This window comes from Geotrypetes seraphini, chromosome 1 (assembly GCF_902459505.1).
Source record: "Geotrypetes seraphini chromosome 1, aGeoSer1.1, whole genome shotgun sequence".
Classification (NCBI taxonomy): Eukaryota; Metazoa; Chordata; class Amphibia; order Gymnophiona; family Dermophiidae; genus Geotrypetes; species Geotrypetes seraphini.
Genome location: NC_047084.1, coordinates 32017196 through 32044549, shown reverse-complemented (window position 1 = coordinate 32044549; position 27354 = coordinate 32017196). Strand labels below are relative to the sequence as shown.

The following is a 27354-nucleotide window of genomic DNA, read 5'->3' as shown; positions in this document are numbered from 1 at the left end:
TGTGCTTCTAAAACTCAAAACCTCAAAACCAAAATGGCTAATTAATTGACATTTCAAGGAATTATAAATTTAACAGTATTAGTTAATGAAGGCCATACAGGCTGAAAAAAGCCTTGCATTTTAAAACAAGGCTTTAGCAAGCTTTGATGAATCTGACATATCTGCATCACAAATATTTCATATTTTCACTAATCAAAATAAAAATCAGCACAAAATCCTTCATAGTTTCCAACTTAAAGAATGTACTATGGGAAAACACTTAAATGCTAAACAGAGAAGTTAAGACTGTATTCTATCAAATGTTTCTCCATTTGCAATTCATCTTTGTAATAGAGATAGAACCTGGATAAATGCATAAAGGAGATGAAGCAGAAGATTGAGGATTTCTCTTGCTCAATGCATAATTCATGACTCTGCTTGCAAAGTGTATAAAATGACAATTTCACACTGCAGGCATGCAGCAGCAAAAGCAGATGAAATCATATTTTGCTGTGTGAATTTTATTTCTTGCCCTCCCAATGTTTATACAAAACCATCAATGACAAAGCAAATATACTGACAGAATACCCACTGTTACCATTGTGTTAGTACTTGAAAAGAGATCAGGCAGAAAGATAGACAATTTGTTTTTTTGCGGATTTCTTTTAAATAGTAGATCAGGGTTTTATCATCTGAGCAACTGTTTTGTGTTAAGGAGGCCAAAACAGCAGATGATTTTCAAATCTTAGCATCTGGACAGTTATTTATCAATTCATTATCCTCAGACTGCTAGCAGATTTCTACTATATTTGATTATGTATCCAAAAGGATATACAGTATAAGGGCATGTCTAAAGAGCATAATACTGACTTCTTGAGGGATGAACTTCAGTTGATTTTAATACTGTCAAAGTAAAGAGCCTATAATAGTAATATTATCAAAGAGCCTGTTCCTTACACTATAATTTTCAAAATTAAAATAATTCTAGAATTTTGCTCAACTATTGACATGAAAGTTTTCTTCAACAAGAATAAGGTGGTGGTAACCATGTTAGTCCATTTTAATGGTTAATAAAAATGAAAACTAAGGCAAAATCTTTTTTGTTGGACTAATGTAATGCATTTTTAATTTATTTTTTATTTATAAGAATTTTCCCTCCAAAATTACACAAGTATCCATTTGTTACAGGAAATTAGATAGAAAAATAACAAATTATAAGGGCAATCTTATAGACCACAAAAAGGGAAGGGGAAAATGAGCCAATTTTATAAGGAGAATCCATAGCGAGAAAAGAAAAAAAAACACCAGAACATAACCCCCACCCCCTTTACAAAGCCACACTAGCGGCTGCTGCTGCAGTAACTGCCCCAAAGTCCATAAGAATTTAAAGGGCTTTAGGGCTTTTTCCACTTGTCGGCTATTAGTGTGGTTTTGTAAAAGAGGGAGGCAGGACCTTAACATAATTGCAGCTTTAACTTCCAATTACTTTCTGGTCAATCCTCTGATCTTGAACAATCTTCTTAAGATCTGAGGAACATAGTTTTGGCCTGCAAAATCTAGTAAAAAATGTATTAGTGCAATAAGAAAAAAGTATTGCCTTTAATTTCCAAGTTTTTTTTATTTATTAACTTTTTACCAGAAAGTTATGATCTAGATTTTTGTGGCTTCATGTTATAATCTGCAATTGGTTCTTACCACAGAGCATTGCAATAATGCTCACCTCACAGATCTATCTTTAAAAGGCAAGGAATTAAAAGTAGGAAAAATTAGAAGTACTGTATATCACAACAAATTACATAGGGTATTCAAAATATTTAACTGGCTAAGTTTGAGAGTGAATTAGTTAAACTTTCCTTGACAAAAATCGATTCCCTCTTAATAGCTAAATTTACATGGTTATTCTGATCCCCCATTCCTCCTGATATTTCCTCCCTTGCACTTGAAAAATAATGCTAGGCCACCCTGATGCTTCCTTCTCTACCTTTCCTTGTACATTAGCAATTGCTTCTCCATTTCTCTCTCTTACCCCCCCCCCCCCCTTTTATTTATTTATTTTTTTTAGAATCCTCAAAGGTCTCACTAAACCAACGTACAAAAGTAACTTTAGCCTTATCTCCAACTCTGATCAAAATCTTGTGTCTTCTTTTTAGTTCGCCTTAGGAATATAGGAGAATTTGAGCTTTATTAATGTCCAGAGAAGAATCTGGAGGGGGGAACTGAATTTGCCTGACCCTTTTTTTTAAATGGGGGTGGGTGGGTTTTGAATCTGGGCCACCACCACTTTTTTCCTATAAATGGCAGATGGAAAGGAGAAAGACTGGCACTTCATTTGTTTAGCCAGATTTCCAGTTGAAAGTCTAACTGGTTAGATTCAGTTTAAAACAAGACTAAAGAAAACTGATAATCTTTTTTTGCCCAGCAGTCATTTGAGAACTATCCTTATGCCTACTAGCCAGTGTTATAAACTAAAGGAGCACGAAGACATGTGCCAAGTGGTAGCATAGTACAGACCATGGAAGCAGAATTCAAAAATAAAAACACAAGGAAGACAGTGTCAGAACAGCAGTAAGAAAAGTCAGAATGAAAATAGACTATAAGCTTAGGAGAGAGACAGCAGGACCCGTTTACGCCCCATCTCTGCGAGCTCGGTCCCCGCAAATCATCTGATCCCATCCACACAAGCCAAAGTTATGATTTTATATTGAATGTATTTTATTAAAGTATAAAAAGAAACAATATTCTGTACAATTGTCATTTTATAAATACAAATAATACAGAGCAAGGATCAACAAAACCCCTGTCTCCCCTCCCCTTCATATATATCCCCTCTACTATCAAGAAAACTGAACAAGCCAAATTATTACAGAATGTTACACAGAAATATCATGCTAACAGAATACTGCAGTCACACATGACAGGAATAGTTTTAGAGGAGTGCAACTAGGGCAACTGCCCCCTGGTCAGAGAGCGCTCTAAGCCAGCTGGAAGCTAAAGAAGCACTGCCTGGGCTTTGCTGTCCCCAGTTATGTCTAACACCAGCTCTAGCAGGATATATATTTCAAATCTGATATATTCTAATCACAAAATAGAAATAAAATTATTTTTTTCTACCTTTTGTCGTCTCTGGTTTCTACTTTCATCTTCTTTTCACTCTCTTCCTTCCAGCGTGTGCCCTCTCTGTCTCTTCAATCCAGCATCTGCCCCTTCCATCCACTGTCTTCCCTCCCCCTTCCATCCAGCCTGTGCCCCCTCTCTCCTTTTTACATGATTCATTCCAGCTTCATTGCTCTCTTCATTTTTATCTCTCCTATACCAGATCTAGCATCGTTGTCCCTCTCTGCTTATTTCTCTGCTGACCCCTTCCCATCATCAATCTCTCTACTTTCTCATGCCTGTCTCTCCCCCCCTCTAATCTCCCTGCCAGCTGTTTCCTTCCTTTTTTCCTTCTCCCTTCCCTCCTTCTCCTGTCCAGCAATAACTCTCTTCCCTTCCTCCCCTCCCAGCAGCATCTCTCCTTCTCCCTCTCCATGTCTAGTAGCAGCTGTCCCCTTTTATCCCTTGCCCAGCAGCTTCCCAGCCTCCATTAGTAGCTTTCTCCCCTCCCAGCAGCTCTCCTTACTTGCCAGCGCAGCGATTCAGGAAGGCCGCCTCGGGTCCTTTGTTGGGTCGTGCCACCTCTAAGGAAAGAGGAAATTGCATCATCAGAGGCAGCCGCGACTCAGCAAAAGCCCCAAGGCTGCCTTTGTGAATCGCTGCGCCGGTAAGTAAAGGAGAGCTGCAGAGAGGGGAGAAAGCCACTGTTGGAGGCTCCCCATGATCTCTCCGGCTCAGCACGAACCAGATGAAAATAACTTGTCGATCTTGCCAGCCCTATGCGGACCAGCAGAAATTTCCTGCGGACCGCCACCGGTCCACGGACCGGCGGTTGAAGAACAGTGCGCTAGACCACCAGGTAAGGCATAAGGGGGGGGGGGGGGCTTACAGGGCTTAAAATAGCCCAAAAAATGAAAGTGATTTTTTTCATTTAAAATTGCGAATAAGCGAATCTGTAGATACGAAATTCACGAATACGGAGGGAGAAGTGTACTATCTGAACTGTATTGTAGACGTGGAGGAGCATACACCCCAGGGTGCTCAGGGAGTTAAGGGACGTCCTGGCGGAACCACTATCCGCGCTCTTCAATCTCTCCCTTAGTACAGGTAGAGTCCCGTTGGACTGGAAAACGGCTAACGTCATTCCACTCCACAAAAAAGGTTGCAGGACAGAGGCTGAGAACTACAGACCAGTGAGTCTCACATCAATAGTGAGAAAACTAATGGAAACTCTAATCAAACACCAATTAGATATGATCCTGGATGAGGAGAATCTGCGGGATCCCCGTCAGCATGGATTTACCAAGGGGAAATCCTGCCAATCCAACTTGATCAGCTTATTTGACTGGGTGACGGGGAAGCTCGATGTTGGAGAGTCCTTGGACATTGTGTACTTGGACTTCAGCAAAGCATTTGATAGTGTCCCTCACCGCAGGTTATTGTGCAAAATGAGTTCTATAGGATTAGGTGACACTTTGACTAAATGGGTTGGGGGCTGGCTTGGTGGTAGGCTTCAGAGGGTGGTGGTGAACGGCACCCCCTCCGTAACGACGGCAGTGATCAGCGGAGTGCCGCAGGGCTCGGTCTTGGGCCCGATCCTTTTCAATATCTTTATAAGAGACTTGGCTGAGGGGCTTCGCGGTAAAATAACATTATTCGCCGATGACGCCAAACTGTGTAATATAACAAGCAAGAGCACAACGGACAATATGAAACACGACCTACTCCTACTGCAGCAATGGTCTAGGACCTGGCAACTGAGCTTCAATGCCAAGAAATGCAAAGTCATGCACCTTGGCAGCCAAAATCCATGCGAGACTTACACCCTAAATGGCGAGATCCTAGCAAGGACTGTTGCAGAACGGGACTTGGGGGTAATCATCAGTGAAGACATGAAGACTGCCAATCAAGTGGAGCGGGCTTCATCTAAGGCTAGGCAGATCATAGGATGTATACGTAGGAGTTTCGTCAGCCGCAAGCCTGAAGTCATTATGCCATTGTATAGATCCATGGTGAGGCCTCATCTGGAATACTGCGTACAATTCTGGAGGCCTCATTACCGCAAGGATGTACTGAGGCTTGAGTCAGTCCAGCGAATGGCCACCCGGATGGTCTCGGGACTCAAGGATCTCCCGTACGAGGAACGGCTGGATAAATTACGGCTATACTCACTCGAGGAACGCAGAGAGAGGGGAGACATGATCGAGACGTTCAAATACCTCACGGGCCGAATCGAGGTAGAAGAAGATATCTTCTTTTTCAAAGGTCTGACGGCGACAAGAGGACATCCATGGAGAATCAGGGGCGGGAAATTGCACGGCGACACCAGGAAATACTTTTTCACCGAAAGAGTGGTTGATCGCTGGAATAGACTTCCACTTCAGGTGATCCAGGCAAGCAGCTTGCCTGATTTTAAGAAGAAATGGGATCGTCACGTGGGATCTCTGCACAGAGATAAATAGGGGAGGGTCATTGGGGTGGGCAGACTAGAAGGGCCGCGGCCCTTATCTGCCGTCTTTTTCTATGTTTCTAATACTTTTTTAAAAAAAAGTCTAAGTCAGTTTTTGGCCTAAGGCACTAGTTGCCCAAAATCGGCAGGAGGAAAATGTCCATTCTTGAAAAGTACATCCAGAATGGGTTTCTTGTCGAGAATGACCTACATGTACCTGGGCATTTAATCGCCCAGACTGCCACTACGTCTATCTTTATACCATATTTTCTACCAAAAATTCATCCAAGTCCCAAACACACAAAACAAGATCTTTAGACATGGGAGGGGCTAGTCCTTCGCCTAAAACCACAATTCTCTAACTGACGTCTGGGTCAGAAGCACCGGTTAGAGAATCGGAGAACCCGTCCTCCCACGCCTGAATGTCCATGGCAGGAAGAGTGTCCAATTCCTCCTGCCACCACCCCCAAAGATGTCCTCTGGTAGGAGGGATGCCTAGTCCCCCCTGCTGAAACCCCCCTGACTCCTACAAAGATTCCCAGTCCCTCCTGCTGGAACTCCCCCAGCACCCCCCCTGAAATTTAGGCCGCAGGGAGAATCCCTTGCCGCGATCAGTTCAGTGGCAACCCGAACCAGCAGTTGAACCTATTGCAACTTCGTCTAAGTCACAATGTATAAGTTCTGTCCAGGCAGCCTCGTAAAACTTTCAATTATCACTGCAGGACGACTAAGTCTAGGTCTGCCCACATCTTGCCTACCTCCTGCCCTAAACACTCCTCCAAAACTGCCCCTTTTTGATTTTTGGGCACACAGCAGGATTCAGAGGCCTAAAAAGTCTCTGGATACATAAACCCATTTCGATTATCAGTACTTGGTCATCCAAGTACCAATTTAGGCTGGTTTTTGGATATATATATATTTTAATTATGAGCCCCATACTGTATTTAAAACATATGGTTTGTGCAGGTAGATTCTATGAAGAAGTGGCATTCTCTCAAGTCTGCCTAATGTATCACTGCCAGAATTTTTCCAGTTAATAATAATAATTTATTTTCTTATATACCGCCCCACCAACAGTTCTGGGCGGTTCACAACAAGAATAAAACTGAGCAGTTCTGCAAAAATTATACAGTTCCACAATAATAATACATCATAACAATCAATACAGCAGTGGCTAATGTTCAATTTAAAATCCTAAAATCTAATGAAAAAGATGCATAGTATATTAAACAGCCTGCAGCAAATTCCTCTAAAAACTGGATCAACTCTAATTGAAACACAATTTAAAAAGATTAAAAAGTCAAGGAAAAAATAATAAAACACATCGCAATTAAAATCATCATTCTAATTTATCAAATAAATACGTTTTTAATGATTTTCTAAATGTAAAATAAGAATATTTGAGTGATCAGCAGGAGTAACCAGGAATTCAACTTCCCGGCTTGATACTCCAATGTCCTGTCTAGAAAAGTTTTTTAATAGCAGGACCTTGGTGCAGGAAAGACAAAAATACCTGAATTTCTGGTATCTTTTGCTGAACAAGACAATTTCAGGTAAGGAACCAAGTTGGATGGCAATAGACCAAAAAGTGCCTTATAACATATGCACCCAAACTTGAAGAACACTCTGGCCCCAAATGGCAACCAGTGCAATTTAGCATAGAAAGGGCTAACATGGTCATATATTTTAAGTCCAAAAATCAGATGCACAGCAGCATTCTGGACCAATCAAAGTCTTTGTAAAGTTTTCTTCGGTAGCCCCAAATAAACTATTGCAATAGTCCAATGTTGATAGTACCAAAGACTGAACCAATAACCGAAAGGACTTCACATCAAAAAACTTCTTGATGATCCCTAATTTCCATAATACAGCATAACTTTTTAAATTAATAAATCAGTATGATTTTTAAAAGTTAAGCTGCAATCCAAGGTTATTCCTAAAATTTTTAAATTTGGCACACTGTATGCAGAGAAAATGTTAATTATTTATATTCGGGGGGGGGGGGGTTTCAAAGAGGTCAAGGCAGATGACTTTAAAATATGCAATGTCACCTCAGTAACAACTATACAAAAATAGACAAATATACCCTCTCCCTTTTTACTAAACCGCAATAGCAGTTTTTAGCGCAGGAAGCTACGCTGAATGCCCCGCGCTGCTCTCGACGCTCATAGGCTCCCTGTGCTAAAATGCACTACTGCGGTTTAGTAAAAGGGCGAGCCATAGTGCAAAATATAGACAGCAGATATAAATTCTCAAAATAGACACATTTTGATCACTAAATTGAAAATAAAATCATTTTTCCTACCTTTGTTGTCTGGTGATTTCATGAGTCTCTGGTTGCACTTTCTTCTTCTGACTGTGCATGCAATATTTCTTCCCTCCTTTCTGCCTCCTGCATGCTTTGTCTCCTCCAGACCTCATTTCATTCACCAACCAACATCTCTGTCCTTCCATGAGTCCAACTTTTTCTTCCTCTCTCCCTGCCTGCCTCCTGCTCACCCGACATACACCATTCCCTTCACCTTTTCCTTCCTCTCTCCCTGCCCCTCCCCTTTATTTCTTTGTCTCCCTGCCCCCCTTTCTTTCTGTCTCCCTGTCTGTCTTTCTGTCTCCCCGTTCTGCCTCCCTGTCTTTCTGTCTCCCCGTTCTGCCTCCCTGTCTTTTTGTCTCCCTGTCTGTCTTTCTGTCTCCCCGTTCTGCCTCTCTGTCTTTCTGTCTCCCTTTTTTTTTCTCCCCAAGCCACCACCAGGGCTGTCGTCTGGAAACAGGCCCCCAAACCACCACCTCCATTGCCGATGAGTTCTCCCTGTTTCCCGATGCCACAGCCTTCCCCCCGATGTCAATTCTGATGTCGGAGAGGGAGTTCCGGGCTAGCCAGACAGCGATTCGCTGGCCCAGAACTTCCTCTCTGATGTCAGAATGGACGTCCAGGGGGGGAGACTGGCTTGCCCGGCGCTTCTGTAGTTGCTGCTGGCCTGTTGCATTGAGGAACAGAGAGAATGGGCTCCTTGATCGACTCGCGTTGCCTTTGCGATCAACTGGTCAATCGCGATCTACCTTTTGGGCACCCCTGCCCTATGATGTAGGATGTATTGTCACAGCTCAGAGACTTGCCCCTAATCAGGTATTCCATGTTATGGATCCCTACTTTTTTCCCATCTAGCAAATGCTATATTCTCCAAACCAGGCATAAATGAGCCATTCCCTAATAATGGAATTAAAAACCTGTGGGTTTTGTTTCCAGTAGGATGCTGACAGAAATCATAAATGTTGTAACAGAGTCAAGGAAATACTATTTTTAAAATGAACTGGTATGGAGCATCTTGGGGCTTGTAATAAATAAAACAAATGCCAAGGGTATATATAATCATGTTCAAATTCTAATAGAGTAAACTCATTTTTTCCTAACACCCAACCATGCAAATGCTGGTTACAACATTGACTATCCAGAATCCCTATTCCACCTTGTTGCCAGTTGCCTAATAATTACTAAAATCTCATTTTAAGTTTTTAACAACCCCTTCAAGCAAAGTGTAGCTAATTCTCTATAAAATCAGACGTGGCTTTTTTTCAATGAAGACATCCGTGCAATGTGTGGCGGCGGCGAAAAGGGCGATCAGAATGCTAGGAATGATTAAGAAGGGGATTACAAACAGATCGTAGAAGGGTATCATGCTGCTGTACCGGGCCATGGTGCATCCCCACCTGGAATACTGTGTCCAACACTGGTCGCTATACATGAAAAAGGGCATAGTACTACTTGAAAGGGTCCAGAGAAGAGTGACAAAAATGGTTAAGGGGCTGGAGGAGCGAGAGGCTAGAGAAACTGGGCCTCTACTCCCTTGAAAAGAGGGGACATGATCGAAACATTCAAAATACTGAAGGGAATAGACTTAGTAGATAAGGACAGGTTGTTCACCCTCTCCAAGGTAGGGAGAACGAGAGGGCACTCTCTAAAGTTGAAAGGGGAAAGATTCCGTACAAACGTAAGGAAGTTCTTCTTCACCCAGAGAGTGGTAGAAAACTGGAACACTTTTCCGGAGTCTGTCATAGGGGAAAACACCCTCTAGGGATTCAAGATAAAGTTAGACAAGTTCCTGCTGAACCAGAAGTATGCAGGTAAGGCTAGACTCAAATAGGACACTGGTCTTTGACCTAAGGGCTGCCACGTGAGTGGACTGCTGGGCACGATGGACCACTGGTCTGACCCAGCAGCGGCAATTCTTATGTTCTAGAAGTAAAACCTAAAACCATTTAGAGAAAATGCTCATATAGAAAAGAGAAACTCTCCTAGTAAGAGAAGTGGAATGGGTCCTCTAACTTGCCAGTCGCCTCTTTGTCTCAGATAACAGCACCTTTGTATTCTGGTCATACAACTAAAGGGATCCATAAATAACTGTATCCCTAAATATTGAAAGGATAGGGTTGCCCACTTCAGAGGGAAATGTCCTCCCCATCTTATTTTTACCACTTCCTCTGAAGCATTAGTCTCTTTTATATAAAATTCAGTTTGAACCCCCCAAAATCTCTATATTCCTGAAAATGACTCATTAAAGTTAGATGTGATACCTATCAGTTAGTAACATGGATCAAGAAATATGGCCATCTTAAAAATAGACCTATGGAGCTTTACTTCTTTGATTTCTAGGTTTGCCAAAATCTCCTGAACCAAAAAGTCCAATATCGATTCGGTACAAAGAAGAGGAAGAACACAGAGGAATGTGCCAAGGTTGCACTTTTGTATTATAAAGGGATCAGAGTCCATGCCATTAACTCAGTCAGTCTTCTTTAATATATGATATAAAGATTGGACATCATCCAGAAAGAAGTAATGTATGTCGTATTTATCTAGTACTCCTTGCACAAACCCTCAAGACATCTGATCAAATGCTTTTTTGTCACTGAAACAGATCCAGCAGGGATCACTTCTATCTATATTTAACAGCTTCCAAGGTTGCTAGAATCATTCACACATTCTTCACTGCATGACATGCAAATACAAAGCCAGCTCAATAATACTACAGAATTTGTGCCAACCTGTTCACTAACACTTTGGCTAACTTTTCTGCCTCTACATTGAGGAGTGAGGTTGAGCACAAACATGCCAGGTAAAATGGGTTCTTAGATGGTTTCCAAAGAACTATGATTTTAGCACAATGATTGAGTCTGCAATAAATTTAAATGTGATAGTTACATCAAGCATGTTTATGAGAGTCTGAACTATTTCATTCTTAAATATTTTTTGAAATTCAGCATGTAAACCATCTGGTCCAGGGGCTTTTTAGGAAGGAGCAGTTTGAATCATCTGTCTCAAAAGTAATAGGATCACTTAAGAGATTTCTATCTGCAGATGTAATTTGTGGCAGATCCAATCTAGATAAATAGGTATTATTATCTAAGACAGGGGTGTCTAACTTTGTCCCTCACCAGGTCAGGTTTTCAGGATTTCCCATATGAATATGCATGAGATCTGTTTGCATACAATGGATGCAGTGCATGTAAATAGACCAACGTTCGACAACACTGATCTAAGGTGTCATCATCTGGCTTAGATTGCTAATGTCCTGGTTGGCCCTGATGGTCTTTTAAGTAAGGCTATTTTCATATGCCTTTCTCAATTTATGAATAGGTGAGCTAACCTTTTCCTGTTTTGTTTCCCCAATGAAAAAATATATGTATAATAGAATTGGGATTTAGTCACCCTTTATGCAGCAGTTCATTTAACATGATCTGTGTCATCAAAAGTCTTTATTACCTTAGTAGGATGAGATCCATAAAGATGTCAATCTTAATGCAATTGACTGTAGATGCAAGATTTCCCTATTCCATACTCTCTGTCTTATGGCTTACATAACAAATTATCTTCCCTTGGAGTACTACATTTGCAGCCTCCCAAAACAATATAGAGTCTTGCATATGGATGACTGTGTCTAATTTAAAGAAAGCCTGGAATAGGCGCATGGGATCTCTTAGAGAGAGGAAGAGTTAATGGTTACTGCGGATGGGCAGACTGGATGGGCCATTTGGCTTTTATGATTATGTTTTATTAGCATTTGTTATACCACATCAGCATATTACAGACCTAAGCAGTTTATTTTCATCATGTTTTTTTGTTTCTATTATTTATAGCATACTCCTTCCATTTCTGTATCAGATAGTCCCAGAATGGAAGGTCTCAATAGGGCTTCAGAGGAAATTTCCAAGGGATTGGAAACTGTATAAAATCCCCCCAAAACAACTATTCCAGTACAATAGGTGAGACACTGTAGACAGTAAGATTATTTCCCTGTAGCCATGTGCTGCTGCAGAATGAACCCACTTCAGATTTTTCACTCTGCCTCTGTTGTACTTCACTGGGCTCTCTAGCTCCAACTTCAGTTCTTTCCTTCTGTACATATGCCTGCAGAAGTGTTTGTTCTGCTTTCCCCATTTTATTATTTTAATTTGATGTTATTTTTTTTCCGTTTCTTGGGTAATTTAGTGCTTGGAGCGATTTTGAAGCTCTGCCTGCTTAAAAATTCACAGATTTCAGTTTGTAGCTGACAAGCTGATCCCACTGAGTACCTTTTAGCCAGCCTGCATATTTTTCTCTGGAGCTCAGGGCCATTCCTGAGGTGGTCTCACCTACTGCTAATCAGGGGTCAAACACAGGCTGTTAGCTGCCCTTAGGAGACTTGGTAGGATCTTGTAGAGTGCCGGCTGCATCATTGCGCCTCCGCCCATCCCGGTGCACATCCATTAGTCCATAAGGGTGGAGGTGTAGTTAGACATGGGAGTCTGACTGGCAGCCTGAAGATCAGCTTTACAGATCCTTTCCCAGCATTGTGGCAGTGAATTTTCTCATCAAGCTATTGTCTGGTCACAGTGAGTACACAGGCTTGACAATCTGTGAAAGACATCGAGGGTGATTGGAAAAGTGGGGTTTTGAAGGTTTCTGGTTGTTCCCCTGTGGTTCCCCTCCTGAAAAATCCTAAAATAGCCATTTTTAGAGTTTGGGAAGTGTGAAAAATATTATGATTTTGGTTCAAATTTTTGACAGCGGCTATTTTGGAGCAGATTTGGTGCGTCTGTCTTCAGCTGAGCAACCATTTGAACTTCCTCCCACTGAGTTCAGTGTCCTTGGAGGTTCTGGGTAGAGAATGACACAGGTACAGATTTTTCCCCTTCCCTGCGGGAACTCATTTTCCCGTCCTTTTCCTGTTCCTGCCCCTTTCCTGCAAGCTCTGTCCTCATCTTCACAAGCCTCAAACACTTTAAAATCATAAGTGTTCGAGGCTTGTGTGGTTAAGGCAGAGCTTACAGGAATGGGACAGGGACAGCAACAAAACTCGCGGCAACGGGGTGGGAAATTGAGCTCCTGCGGGGACGTGGACAAATTTGTCCTCGTGTCATTCTCTAGTTTGTGTCCCTTTGTTTTTATGGCATGGCTCTTGAGCGTGCAGCCTCAAAGCACGGAATATTCTGCTATGGTTGTAGATGCTCTTCTGAAGTCTAAGAAGTCATCCATGTTTTCAACTTGCACTAAGGCATAGAAGGCCTTCCATTGTTTGTGTATCGAGGATTAGGTGGTGCTCCGACCTAGCTGATTCTCGCCTGCCTTCAGGCTGGTCTGGATAAAGGCCTCTCTGTGGCTTATCTTTGGGTCTAGGTGACCGGGCTCTCTCTTGTTTTTTACATTCAGGAGAGTCGGTCCTTGTGGACGTCTCATCCTGATGTTGATGATTTTCTGAAGAGGGCTCTTCATGTCAGACCGCCGGTTAAGCACCCTTTCCCTTCCTGGGACCTTAACCTAATGCTATATAGTCTTATCAAGGCTCCTTTTGAGCCCCTTTGAGATGCTTCCCTCTTGGACTTTATGCTCAAGACCGTTTTCTGGTTGCCATTCCTTCAGCTCGATGTGTGACAGAACTACAGGCTTTGTCTTACTAAGCCCATTCCTTCCATATTTCGGAGGCTGGGATTTCTCTTTGGACAGTTCCTTCCTTCGTGCCGAAGTTGGTTTCAGCTTTCCATGTTATTAAGGATGTGTATTTGCCTGCCTTTATTCACCCTTTCATGCAGCAGTTCATTTAACATGATCTGTGTCATCAAGAATCTTTATTACCTAAGTAAAATGAGATCCATAAAGATGTCTATCTTAATTCAGTTGGCTCTGTAGCTGCAAAATTTCCCTATTCCATACTCTCACTCCTAAGGCTTACATAACAAATTATCTCCCCCCCTGGAGTACTACATTTGCAGCCTCCCAAAACAATATAGAGTCTTGCATATGGATGACATTATTTATAGCATACTCCTTCCATTTCTGTATCAGATAATCCTAGAATGGACGGTCTCAATAGGGTTTCAGAGGATATTTCCAAGGGATTGGAACCTGTCTAAAATCCCCCCAAACAACTATTTCAGTACAATAGGTGAGACATTTTAGACCAGACATGGGCAACTCTGGTCCTCGAGGGCCGGAATCCAATTGGGTTTTCAGGATTTCCCCAATGAATATGCATGAGATTTATTTGCCTGCACTGCTTTCAATGCATATTCATTGGGGAAATGCTGAAAACCCGATTGGATTTCGGCCCTCGAGGGCCGGAGTTGCCCACATCTGTTCTAGACAGTAGGGTTATTTCCCTATAGCCATGTGCTGCTGCAGAAGGAATCCACTCCAGTTTTTTTAGTCTACCTCTGTTGTACTTCACTGGGCTTTCTAGCTCCACGTTCAGTTTTTTCCTTCTGCATGCATGCCTGCAGGAGTGTTTGTTCTGCTCCCCCCATTTTATTATTTTGATTTGATGTAATTTCATCCCCTTTTCAGGTAAGTTAGTGCTTGGAGCAATTTTGATGCTCTGCCTGCTTGAGAATTCACAGACTTTGGTTTGTAGCTGACAGGCCGATCCCACTGGGTACCTATTAGCCAGCCTGCATATTTTTCTCTAGAGTTCAGGGCCATTCCTGAGATGGTCTCAACAACTGTTGGTTGTAGATGTTCTTCTCAAGTCTAAGAAATCGTTTTCGGCTTGCGCTAAGGCGTTCTAGACTTCCAACGTCTCACCTACTGTTGTTGGTTGTTGATGCTCTTCTCAAGTTTAAGAAGTCATTCATGTTTTCGGCTTGCACTAAGATATGGAAGGCCTTCCAACGTTGGTATATCCGTGACCAGGTGGTGCCTGACCTAGCTGATTCTGGTCTGCCTTCAGGCTGGTCTGGATAAAGGCTTCTCTGTGGCTTATCTTTGGGTCCAGGATCACGTTTTGAAGAAACCTGATGTGCACAGAGTTCTTCTGTGTTATCAGGAGGTCACCAACGAATTTCGTCTCTCTGACCATTTGTTTCTGCTAACTCATTCAGTTGTGCGGGGCACTCCTTCTTCCAAGGCCATAATTTGCAGATGGATCCATAGGGCCATTTCATCAGCCTACATTCTTTCAGGGGAAACAGTCTCCTGTTTCCGTCAAGTCGCATTCTACCAGGAATGTGGCTTCTTCTTGGGCCGAACCTAGATCTGTCTTTCCTCAGGAGATTTGCAGAGTGGCGACATGGTCGTCTCTTCACACATTTACCAAATTCTACAGAGTGGACGTGGCTTCAAGACAGAACTCTGCTTTTGGGTCCTCAGTATTAAGGGTTTGGCGCAGCCAACCCACCCTAGCTTTTTGTACGTCTCTACTGTCTAGAACAGGGCCTGGTCCTCAAGATCTACTGGCAGACCAGGTTTTCAGGATATTCACAATGAATATGCATGAGAGAGATTTGCCTGCACTGCCTTCTTGGTATGCAAATCTCTCTCATTCATGTTCATTGTGAATATCCTGAAAACCTGGCCTGCCAGTAGATCTCGAGGACTGGAATTGGGCAGCCCTGGTCTAAAATGTCTCACCCTGCTAAGCTCTTTTCCAGTAGATAGGTGAGACATTCTAGACTCCCGCCCAGTCTTTCCTTACATCTGTCTACTGTTTCAATCTCTTTTATGCTTCTCCAAGTTGAATCTTGTATGCCTGTCAGCCAATTCTTATGTTCTTGTGGGCTGGGAAGAATTTGTTTATATATTTCAATTTATTGGGGAGTAGTTTCTGAGCTTTTTTGAAGCCAGTGTTGGCAGTTACTGTTTAGTTACTTTTGAGCAGAACAATTTATTTAAGCCTGTTGCTACAGGTGCCTTTACTTTACTTGTATTGGGTGCCTCTACGTGCTTGGGTACTAACTGAAGGTAGAGCTAGAAAGCCCAGTGAAGTACAACAGAGGCAGAGTGAAAAATCCGCAGTGGATTCCTTTGCAGCAACACACAGCTATAGGGAAATAACCCTACTGTCTAGAATGTCTCACCTATCTACTGGAAAAGAGCTTACCAGGGTAAGTACACAATCTCTTTTTACCCATATTAGGGCATGGTCTGAGACATCACCCAAACCTAAATCTGATTCACTTATCTGAGTAAACAGGTCCCTTGATACTAATATATAATCAATTTGTAATTGCTTCAAGTGTGCTCTGGAGAGATGTGTGAAGTTTCTTTGATTAGGATAGAGTACTCTCCATGCATCTAACAAATCTCTTGTGTCACAGAGCAGAGGAATGCCCTTAGTAGTATTTAGTGGGATTACAGATGCTACAGAATGCAGGAATTAAGCTTCTTGGGAACGCACAACTCTATAATCATGTAAAACCACTGTTCTTAAATTTTCATTGGTTACTTATTGCTTTCAGAAGTAAATTTAAATTGCTTTGTTTAACACATAAGGAATTATGGGAACAGGAGTTTCTTTAACTTAGTAACATAGAAACATGATTTCTGATAAAGGTCAAATGGCCCATCCAGTCTGCCTATCACAGCATCTACTATCTCCTCCTCTCCTTAAAAGATTCACATGCCTGACCCACTCTTTCATGAATTCTGAAACAGTCTTTACCGGGAGACTATTCCACGCATCTACTGCACTTTCTGTAAAAAAAATATTTTCTTAGATTACTCTTGAGCCTATCACTTCTTAACTTCATCCAATGCCCTCTCATTCTGGAGCTTCCTTTCAAATGAAAGAGATTTGCCTCATGCGCATTGATGACACGTAGGTATTTAAACATCTCTCAAGAACAATAATGATAATAACAAAATATAATTCAAAATAATAGAAAAATGTTATTATCCAAGTGGTGGGAATACTCACTGAAAAACCATTTACTTAAATTGGAGAAAAAGCCTCAACCATAAATAATATACAGAGGCAACCCAATTAGTTTTTTAGCCGTTCCAGTTCTGTATCATAGGCAAAAAACTCCACAATTATCCTCAAAATGGGAAAACATCCCACCACTATGTAACATAGTAACATAGTAACATAGTAACATAGTAGATGACGGCAGATAAAGACCCGAATGGTCCATCCAGTCTGCCCAACCTGATTCAATTTAAAAAATTTTTTTTTTTTTTTTTTTCTTCTTAGCTATTTCTGGGCGAGAATCCAAAGCTTTACCCGGTACTGTGCTTGGGTTCCAACTGCCGAAATCTCTGTTAAGACTTACTCCAGCCCATCTACACCCTCCCAGCCATTGAAGCCCTCCCCTGCCCATCCTCCTCCAAACGGCCATACACAGACACAGACCGTACAAGTCTGCCCAGTAACTGGCCTAGTTCAATCTTTAATATTATTTTCTGATTCTAAATCTTCTGTGTTCATCCCACGCTTCTTTGAACTCAGTCACAGTTTTACTCTCCACCACCTCTCCCGGGAGCGCATTCCAGGCATCCACCACCCTCTCCGTAAAGTAGAATTTCCTAACATTGCCCCTGAATCTACCACCCCTCAACCTCAAATTATGTCCTCTGGTTTTACCATTTTCCTTTCTCTGGAAAAGATTTTGTTCTACGTTAATACCCTTTAAGTATTTGAACGTCTGAATCATATCTCCCCTGTCTCTCCTTTCCTCTAGGGTATACATATTCAGGGCTTCCAGTCTCTCCTCATATGTCTTCTGGTGCAAGCCTCCTATCATTTTCGTCGCCCTCCTCTGGACCGCCTCAAGTCTTCTTACGTCTTTCGCCAGATACGGTCTCCAAAACTGAACACAATACTCCAAGTGGGGCCTCACCAATGACCTGTACAGGGGCATCAACACCTTCTTTCTTCTACTGACTACGCCTCTCTTTATACAGCCCAGAATCCTTCTGGCAGCAGCCACTGCCTTGTCACACTGTTTTTTCGCCTTTAGATCTTCGGACACTATCACCCCGAGGTCCCTCTCCCCGTCCGTGCATATCAGCTTCTCTCCTCCCAGCATATACGGTTCCTTCCTATTATTAATCCCCAAATGCATTACTCTGCATTTCTTTGCATTGAATTTTAGTTGCCAGGCATTAGACCATTCCTCTAACTTTTGCAGATCCTTTTTCATATTTTCCACTCCCTCTTCGGTGTCTACTCTGTTACAAATCTTGGTATCATCTGCAAAAAGGCACACTTTTCCTTCTAACCCTTCAGCAATGTCACTTACATACATATTGAACAGGATTGGCCCCAGCACCGAACCCTGAGGGACTCCACTAGTCACCTTTCCTTCCGTCGAGCGACTTCCATTAACCACCACCCTCTGGCGTCAGGGAAAAAGGAAAAAGAACAAGAGACAAAAAATTGCACTTATTTTCACAGATGTCACCCTTTCAGAACAAATTGTTCAGTTCAATGCATTGATATTCCTGCTATAGCTTGGATAGCATTGGAGCAAAGATAAGAGTGTCTAATTTCCAACAAGGCTCTTGTTTCACCAACAAGGGCTGCGTCAGGGAAACTTCCAAGACACACTCCCGTTCTCTCCAACTCCGTCCATGGCTTGGCTTCAAAATGGCACCCAGGTTAAAGCGCCGTATCTCATGATGTCACTTCCACCGGAACCAAAATGCTTCAAAATACAAAAGCAAAAAAACAAAAACAAAAGCTAATAGAAGTTTCAAGTTTATTAGGTTTTTATATACCGCCTATCAAGGTTATCTAAGCGGTTTTACAATCAGGTACTCAAGCATTTCCCCTATCTGTCCCGGTGGGCTCACAATCTATCTAACGCACCACTCAATTTTCAAAAGAAGAGTTCCGATGTTTTGTATTGGATTACATACCATTGACGTCATAGAGGGGAGATGTGAAGACCAGTTTATACCAGAGCAAGCAGAGATCCATTTTCTTTCTGGATACTATCTGGCCCAAAGGACTCAAAGAAAATTGACAAATCGAGACAAAAGGGAAGAGGGGTGGAATTACAATTATTTATAGGAAAGAAAGAAGGAGGGTAGCACGATAGGTTAGGGGAGCTATGTTCTTCCATTAGGAAATATTTAGTTGAGAGAGGTCTGTGATTTCTTATTCCTCAGAACACTATTGGTAGATGACCACAACAAAGTGTACATCTTTAGCTTTTAGCAAAGTATGTTAAATTTCTGTTATTTTCTGCAATAAAGTGCAGATATTAAATGTTCATTTTTTAAAATTCTGCTAGTTATTTTGCATAAAATGTCTCTATCAATGTATCATTGCTGATTGTGAAAACATAAAAGTTATAACTATAATACCAATAAATTTGCTCCATTAAGCAAAAATAATAGCAAATTTTAAGACAAATGGAGCTATATGTAATCAGTGGCTTTGAGCGAATCTAGGATGGGTTTAAATTTTTTTAAAATTATTTTCTGATCAAGCACAATCAAATTAAGAACATAAGAACATAATCAGTGCCTCTGCTGGGTCAGACCAGAGGTCCATCATGCCCAGCAGTCCGCTCACGAAGCGGCCCATCAAGTCTAGGACCTGCATAGAATCCTCTGTCTATACCCCTCAATCCCCTTTTCCTTCAGGAAATCATCCAATCCTCTATCTATACCCTTCAATCCCCTTTTCCTTTAGGAAATCATCCAAGCCCGTCTTGAAATCCAATACCGTACTCTGTCCTATCACACCCTCTGGAAGTGCATTCCAGATGTCCACCACCCTTTGGGTGAAGAAGAACTTCCTAGCATTGGTTCTGAATCTATCTCCTTTCAGCTTTTCCAAATGCCCTCTCGTTCTTGTAGTTTTCGAAAGTTTGAAGAACCTGTCCCTCTACACTTTCTCTATGCCCTTCATGATCTTGTAAGTCTCTATCATGTGCCCTCTAAGCCTCTGCTTCTCCAGGGAAAAGAGCCCCAGTTTCTATAATCTTTCAGCAAATGAAAGGTTTTCCATACCCTTTATCAGTCGTGTCACTCTCCTCTGAACCCTCTCGAGTATCACCATATCCTTCTTAAGGTATGGCGACCAATATTGGACGCAGTACTCCAGATGAGGGTGCACAATCGCCCGATACAACGGCAGGATAACATCCTTCATTCTGGTTGGAATACCTTTCTTGATAATACCTAGCATTTATTCGCCTTCTTAGAGACCGCTGTGCACTGTGCCGACAGCTTCATTGTTTTGTCCACCAGTATCCCTAAGTCCTTCTCTAGGCTACTTTCTCCCATTTCCAGCCCTCCCATTGTATAGCTGTATATCGGGTTTCTGTTTCTTACATGCAAGACTTTACATTTCTCTACATTAAACTTCATCTGCCATTTGTTTGCCCACTCTCCCAGTTTGTTCAGGTCCCTTTGTAAATCTTCACAGTCCTCTTTATTCCTAACCCCACTAAAAAGTTTTGTGTCTGCGAATTTTATAACGTTGCACTTCAGCCCTGTTTCTAGGTCATTTATGAATAAATTGAATAGCAGTGGTCTGAGTACTAACCCCTGCGGAACACCACTCGTGACCCTTCTCCAGTCCGAGTAGTGGCCCTTTGCTTCCTAACCACCAACCAATTTTTGATCCATCTATGTACATCCCCTTCCACTTCCATGGTTCTTTAGTTTCCTAAGTAGGCATTCATGGGGTACCTTGTCGAAGGCTTTTTGGAAATCCAAGTATACAATGTCTATGGGGGGCCCCTTTGTCCATTTGCTTGTTTATTCCCTCGAAGAAGTGCAATAAGTTCGTTAGGCACAATCTTCTCTTGCAGAAGCCATGTTGGCTTGTTTTCATCAGTTTATTCCTTTCTAGATGCTCATCAATGCTGTCTTTTATCAGCACTTCTGCCATCTTTCCCGGAACCGAAGTCAGACTTACCGGTCTGTAGTTCCTCGGGTCTCCTCTCGATCCTTTCTTAAAGATGGGTGTAACATTTGCTATCTTCCAATCCTCCGGGATCACCCCTGTTTTCAGGGATAGATTACAAACCTGCTGTAGTAATTCCGCCATTTCCTCTTTTAGCTCTTTCAATACCCTAGGGTGGATTCCATCCGGGCCCGGAGATTTGTCAGTTTTTAATCTATCTATCTGCTTGAGCATGTCTTCGAGGCTTACCTTCATGGATGTTAACTTTTCTGCTTGATCTCCTTTAAAAAATTTTTCAGGTTCCGGCACGCTGGATGTGTCCTCTCTTGTAAATACTGACGAAAAGAACATGTTTAGTCTATCTGCCACTTCATAGGAAAAGCTTCAATTCGCACAGTTTTTACAACTTTAGGTTTTTCTGGACAACCGTACAAGTGCACCAGGCTTCTAAAAGGTGTTCAATCACAGAGCTAGCCACAAACAGTATACACTCCCTTTAATATATAAGATTCACAAAAGGTTTTAACAGGTGTGCAAGCACAAAACTAATCATAAACAGCAAACACTCTCTTTAGTCAGTAAAATTCACAAAGGTTTTAAAACTTGCACCAGGCTTCTAACTGGTGTTCAGTCACAGAACAGTCACAACAGCACATGTTCTCTCAGGGTTCCGCAGCTGGCATTGTGCTTGTTGCAGGTGTCCAGGTCTCGCTACGTCTTATCAGGTAGAAACTAACATTGCAGCTTTCTTCAGGGTATATGATGTGAGGTCTGCTGCAGTTTCTTTCCCTTTAGTCTGTAAAGATTCACAAGAGCTTTTAACAGGTGTGCAAGCACAAAACTAATTACAAGCAGCATACACTCCTTTAGTCAGTAAAATTCAGAGCAGTTTTAAAACTTGCACCAGCATTCTAACAAGTTTGCCATCCAAAAACCAGTCACAAGCAGCAGACATCCCCTTCAATCTATAAAATTCACAGAGGTGTTTTTAAAGAAGTTTTTTTTGTTGTTTTTTTTTTTAAAAACAAACCTAACAAGTGTGCAATCACAGAACCAGTTACAAGAAGCATTCATTACTTTTAGTCTGTAAAATTCACAGTGATTTAAAAAGAAAAAATTTCTAGCCTCACAATATAAACAGGATGTAGTCGATCCAGAGCAAAGCTGCTAGGGGAGATATGACAGATGTTTAAATACCTATATGTGGCATAAATGTGCATGAGGTAAGTATCTTTCAATTGAAAGGAAGCTCTGTAATGAGGGAGCATAGGATGAAATTGAAAGGGGATAGAGTTAGAAGTTAGCTCAGAAAATACTTTTTCACAGAAAGGGCGATGAATGTATTGAATGGCCTCCTGGTGGAGGTGATGGATACAAGAAATAACATAACATAAATTTTTATTTATATATTGCAAAAGCCTTTCGGTTCTATGTGGTTTACAAAAAAAGGTGAAGACTGGCCATTGTCAGTGAGCTACAACATATCTCGGGTGACAGTGGGGATTACAAGGGGGGATATTGTATATTGTCAATGAGTTACACATGGCTGAGCAGAAAATGAGTATTATAATGTAGGTAGGGTTAGAAAGGGTGGAACTGAACAGTATCTGCTGATTACAGTGTAACATTGGGCGGTTGTCGTTGATGGAAGTCGCATTTGAATGTATCTTAAGGAGGATTGGTGAATTTAGTGAAAAGGTGTGTTTTTAGGAGCGTTCTGAAGTGCATGCAGGTGGTTGATATTCTGGTCAGTTGGCTTAGTTCTTGGTCTCTGGAGGTGGCTTCTGGTACAATCCCTCATACTGAGCCAACTGGATTACTGCAACAACGCCTATCTGGCAATTTCCCAGAAGAATATGTGGCGATTACAACTGGTGCAGAATGCAGCAGTCAGGCTGATCTTCGGGTTGAAGAAGTTCGATCACATAACTCCCTCCTACCGACTCCTGCATTGATTGCCAGTGGAGGCGCGTCTGAGGTTTAAGTTCGGCAGCTTTTGCTTCAAGGTTCTATTCGGTCTAGCTCCCAAATACATAACCGACCTATTCTCCTTTTCAACCAATAGACATAAAAGAAGCTCAACTTGAATTTTGTTTACCCCCCCCCTCAGTTAGAGGATGCAAATTCAAAATTCATCACCAACATCTTCTCTCTTATCAAGCAGCATTATGGGGCAACGATCTGAAACAACTACTTACACTTGCCAATACATATAGGGAATTTAGGAGACAACTGAAAACATATCTGTTCCTAAAGTACATAGGAAACTGATTCGTACAATCTCTATCAATACCAGATCTCTAGAACTGCTAAACAATAGATATTAACCATGTCAATTCTACTCAATTTGTAACATTTTTTAATAATCATTGTAAACCGCATAGAACTTCATGGTCCTGAGGTATATAAACCGTTATTATTATTATGATAGGAGTTTGTTGATGAACCTTTTCTAAGTGCAGCCTTTGACTGGTGGGAAGGAGAAGAGTGACTTGACTTGTTGATGTGCTTTGTAAAAGAGGCAGCCAAATTTGAAGAGTACTCGTTCGACTGTCATTAGCCAGTGTAGTTTTTGGTAGAAAGAAGAAATGTGGTCAAATTTTTTTAGGTTGAAGATGTGCATGAGGAACAACTTCTCTAAAACTAACCCTATATTAGAAACAGAGAAAAATTAAGGCAGATAAAGACCATATGAATTCAAGAAAGCATGGGATAACTACATTGGATCTCTAAGGTAAAGAAAGCAACAGTAAATAGCATGAAGAGGCAGACGAGATAGGCCATATGGCCTTTATCTGCCTTAGTTTTAGAGAAGGTGTTCCTCAGCATACTTAGGGCTCTTTTTACAAAGGCACGCTAGGGCTTTAACGTGCAGAATATGCGTGCGCTTGCCGCTACCTCCTCCTTTTGAGCAGGCGGCAGATTTTCAGCTAGCGCGCTAATCTGGTGCATGCATTAAAAATGCTAGAGCACCTTTGTTAAAGAAGCCCTTAAATATTTGAATGAGTTGTAGTTGCAAATTTGAGTTAAAAGCATTTTTAAAATGATGATTTTGTGTTAAGTAATTTCTTTTTTCTGATTTTTTTTTTTAATTGTATTTCTTTGTAAGTTTTTGTGGTTTTATTGTGTGTATTTGTTTTGTAACCCGCTTTGGTTAAAGCAGGATATGAATTATAAAACATTAAATAAAAATAAATAAAACACCCACTGGGATAGGGACACCTGGGGGTTGATCAAGCACCCTCTTCCTCAAACTGCTATGGAGACCCCCCACTAGTTATCTGGAGGTGCTGGAATAGGGGTTAGGGACAGTTACATAGTAAGAGGAGGATGGACTGCTCTGGGTGGGAGCACCAGCACCGGCACCTCTGCATCTCTCCTCCTTTCAAACCCCCCCCCCCCCCCGCCCCGGTATCTCTTTGGTTCTTCACTGGCATGAGCAACATCTCCAACCTGATGCTCTCCCTCTGTCATCCCTTCCTGAGGAAGTGATGTCAGAGGGAAAGTGAGGCCGGAGCAAGCAACAGGTTGGAGATTTTGCTCTTGCCGACGAAGAACCAGAGAGGCATGGGAGGTAAAGCGAAGATGCATGTGCGATGGGGGAGTGGGAAGGAGTTGGGGCAGAGAAGTGGGTGGTGGGTGCCATCTACTTGCGCTATGCCTCTGATTAGGGGATATCTGTTCAGACACAAGCCCTTTAAAAGACAGCAGGCTCAATTTTGGGCCCAAAATCTTTTCATTGTTGTAGCTAGAAACATGTGATGTTCTGGCTGCAGTAATGGTAAATGAAATTTACTGCATGTGTTTCTGATGGTACCTGAGTAGGGTAGGCTTGTATGGTATAATTTGCTATGTTTAGCGTGATATTTTATAATAGTTTAGTAACTAGGACCCTAAATATTTTCTGTAGTTCCATGTCCAGGGTGACAAGCTTAACCTGTTCTCTTTTTATCACATTGTATTCATGACGGTATAGTTTTGATTTCCCTTTGAGCTTCCTGTGAAAAGCAGAATAGTGCCCCTTTATAAGTAGTGGACTAAAACTAGGATTATTTTATTTTATCGCTATTGACATTGAGCTATGTAATCACCATACTCATGGAATATAGAGAGATAGGAAATCAGTTGTTTCCACAGTAATGCACCAAATTGCTGTGTGCTGTGGTAAGGTCATATCATTACCCTTTGCTCTTAATTTTAGATAGTCAATGCCAATGCCTGTCTCACCTTTATGATACTTTAAATGTGCGTCAGAGCAGTCCAAAGGAGGAAAAGTGTTGTATTGTGCTACTGTATGTAAAATAATGAATTTTTATGGCAATATTCAATAATTGCATTTAATATTTTGACAGAAAGAAGAAAAGAAATCAATGCAACCTAAAACCTCTTTCAGTAAACAAGAGATTTCGCTACTAGACTTAGATGACAGTAAGTATTTACAATTTTTACAGAAGATGCTGTTTATAATGTTAGTGAGCAGAGAAAATAAGGCAGAACCAATATGTTTTATAGATAACATCAAGGCAGATCAAAGGAGAGTTTTATAGCTGAAAGTAATCTGTGATTGCATAACTAAATTAATTTTTATAGCTTTTAAGTCGTGAATTGCTTCCAAGATGTCTGTCTTCCCACCACAGCTGCCCTGATATGTCAGAACTATCAGCAGATTTTTTTAAAAATTGTGAACTGTAAAATTCTGTTCAGTTACAAGAAGACTCTAAAATGTTTTCTCTAGTTAGCACCTTAAATGTCTTATCATTGTCAAGTGCACAATGGTATTAGTATTAGAGCATGTTTGTCCTTTTGATTCTTTTTCAACCCATTGGCACCTGAGAGTTAACTATGTATGCCTGTCCAAATAGAATTTTGGCATAACTATGTATGCCTGTCCAAATAGAATTTTGGGTTTCATTTTGGGTTTTTTTAGCTATTTTCTGTTGGGATCCCATTCATTTATATTATTCTTTTCATCTTTGTAATATTGAATGAAACTGCTTACTGCTTTTTACCTAGTTTTCTGCCTCTCTGTTAATCCAGTGGTTTTCAAACCTTTTTTTGTGGACAGGTTTTCAGGATATCCCTAATGAATATCCATAGTGAGTCAATCAATATATACTTAGGACATTATATACAAAAAGCTTCCACAAAACCAAAGTTGTAACTCTTACACTTTTCATGCCTGTCATCTCCATTATATACAAATCTCTCTTCATTTGAGATTCCTGAAAACCTGACTGGCTGGTGGTCCCACTCCCAGGACAGGTTTGAGAACTATTGTGTTAAGTCATCTTTTTTGCTTATCTGTGCTTATTTACACTAGTTTTTCTAAGATAAGGAGGAAAACACAGTAAGATGCATTTTATGAACACCTCCCCTTTTTTAGGAAGCTGTGTTAGGCTTTTTTTATCACCAGCCGCGACTGTAGTAGCTCCAATTCTCTTAAGAATTCTATGAGCGTCAGAGCTAATACCGCCATGGCTGGAGATAATAAAAAAAAGCCTAACATGGCTTCATAAAAGGAGCCCTTAATTAGTTATTGGCTGCATATAGAGACTAGAGCAGGGTTTCTCAACCCAGCCCTTGGAGAACCCCAAGCCAGTCTTGTTTTGAAAATATCCACAATAAAAATACATGAGCTATATTTGCATGGAATGGATTATTCTTATCCTTTTTCACAACTCTGCATAGTATAAACTAATACTAATCATTTTTATACTATGGCCATCAGTAATACCAATATTTCTTGCAAAATCCCACTGTATTTCTGGACTATTGGGCTATTTTCCCATACTCGCCAGAGCTTGTAGGATACCTCTTAACACAGAGTCTTGAACTCCTCCCCTCTTACTTCAGAACCGGCCCCTCCCCCCCCAAAATTTGTTTGTTTCCTACAAGCCAGACTGTAGGAGGTCGTCTTTTTTGCTCATATTTTTCTTTAAATTCAGTCTTTTCAATTGTTTTCAGCCCTCGTGCTGCAAAAGTTCCCTGCAGAGACAGCTCTGACTGCGGGAGATCACAGACGTTGTGCTAAGTCTGCTTCCAGGGGGTTAGCTGCAGGGCAGTGCGTCCTCTGGACAGCCTACACTTCAGGTCGGGGCTCAGGGACCATTCCCTTGGGAACTTGCTTACCCCAGGTTCGTCCGCTAGTGGGCTAAGCGCAGGTTGCGTGGCTCCGTGGAGGTATGCCCGGGATTGGAGCCGACTGCATACCTCTGCCAGGTCGCGTCTGCGCTGTTGTCTGGCAGAGGTTCCCGTCTGTTGGTGTCGGGCCAGGGGGGCAGTCAGAAGCTCAGCAGTCCAGCTTGCTTTCTTGTTTGAGGCAGAGGATCTGCCTGTAATTAGTTTTGGCCTCTTTCTATGCCGTTCCAAGCAGCACATAGCACAGTGGCTGACAGCCTGAATCAGCGATTTTGTGGGGTCTTCAAAAAGGAGTTTTGGGTGATTTCTCTGTGTGCCCTAGCTCTCCCCTAAAATCTAAAAAATGACGTTTTCTGAAGGATCCTGTGCTTTTCCTTGGTGATTTTATTATAAAATCGGCACCTGTAGTGACCATCTTGGATTTTCATGATCTTTTATAAAAGTTAATTTTAGCCTCTGCAAGCTTCGTTTGTGCAAGAAAACTGCCCCAATGGACTCCCTAAGGTAGGATTTAGTGGACTCATGTCCCATTTATGGTGGATGGTGATTGAGTGCGCCGCTGTGTTTCACATGTGGTGCGGGAAGGGTGCA

At 41.6% G+C, this 27354-nt stretch overlaps 1 protein-coding gene across 2 annotated transcripts in view; it reads left to right on the top strand.

The window, feature by feature from the left end:
* The window catches only part of AP3B1 (adaptor related protein complex 3 subunit beta 1), a 516639-nt gene that overhangs the window by 304798 nt on the left and 184487 nt on the right, over positions 1–27354 (top strand). For both annotated transcript variants that reach the window (XM_033929417.1, XM_033929426.1), the window contains exon 21: positions 24978–25053. In XM_033929417.1, the coding sequence (XP_033785308.1) occupies positions 24978–25053 (76 nt within the window). The remainder of the gene's footprint in view (positions 1–24977; positions 25054–27354) is intronic.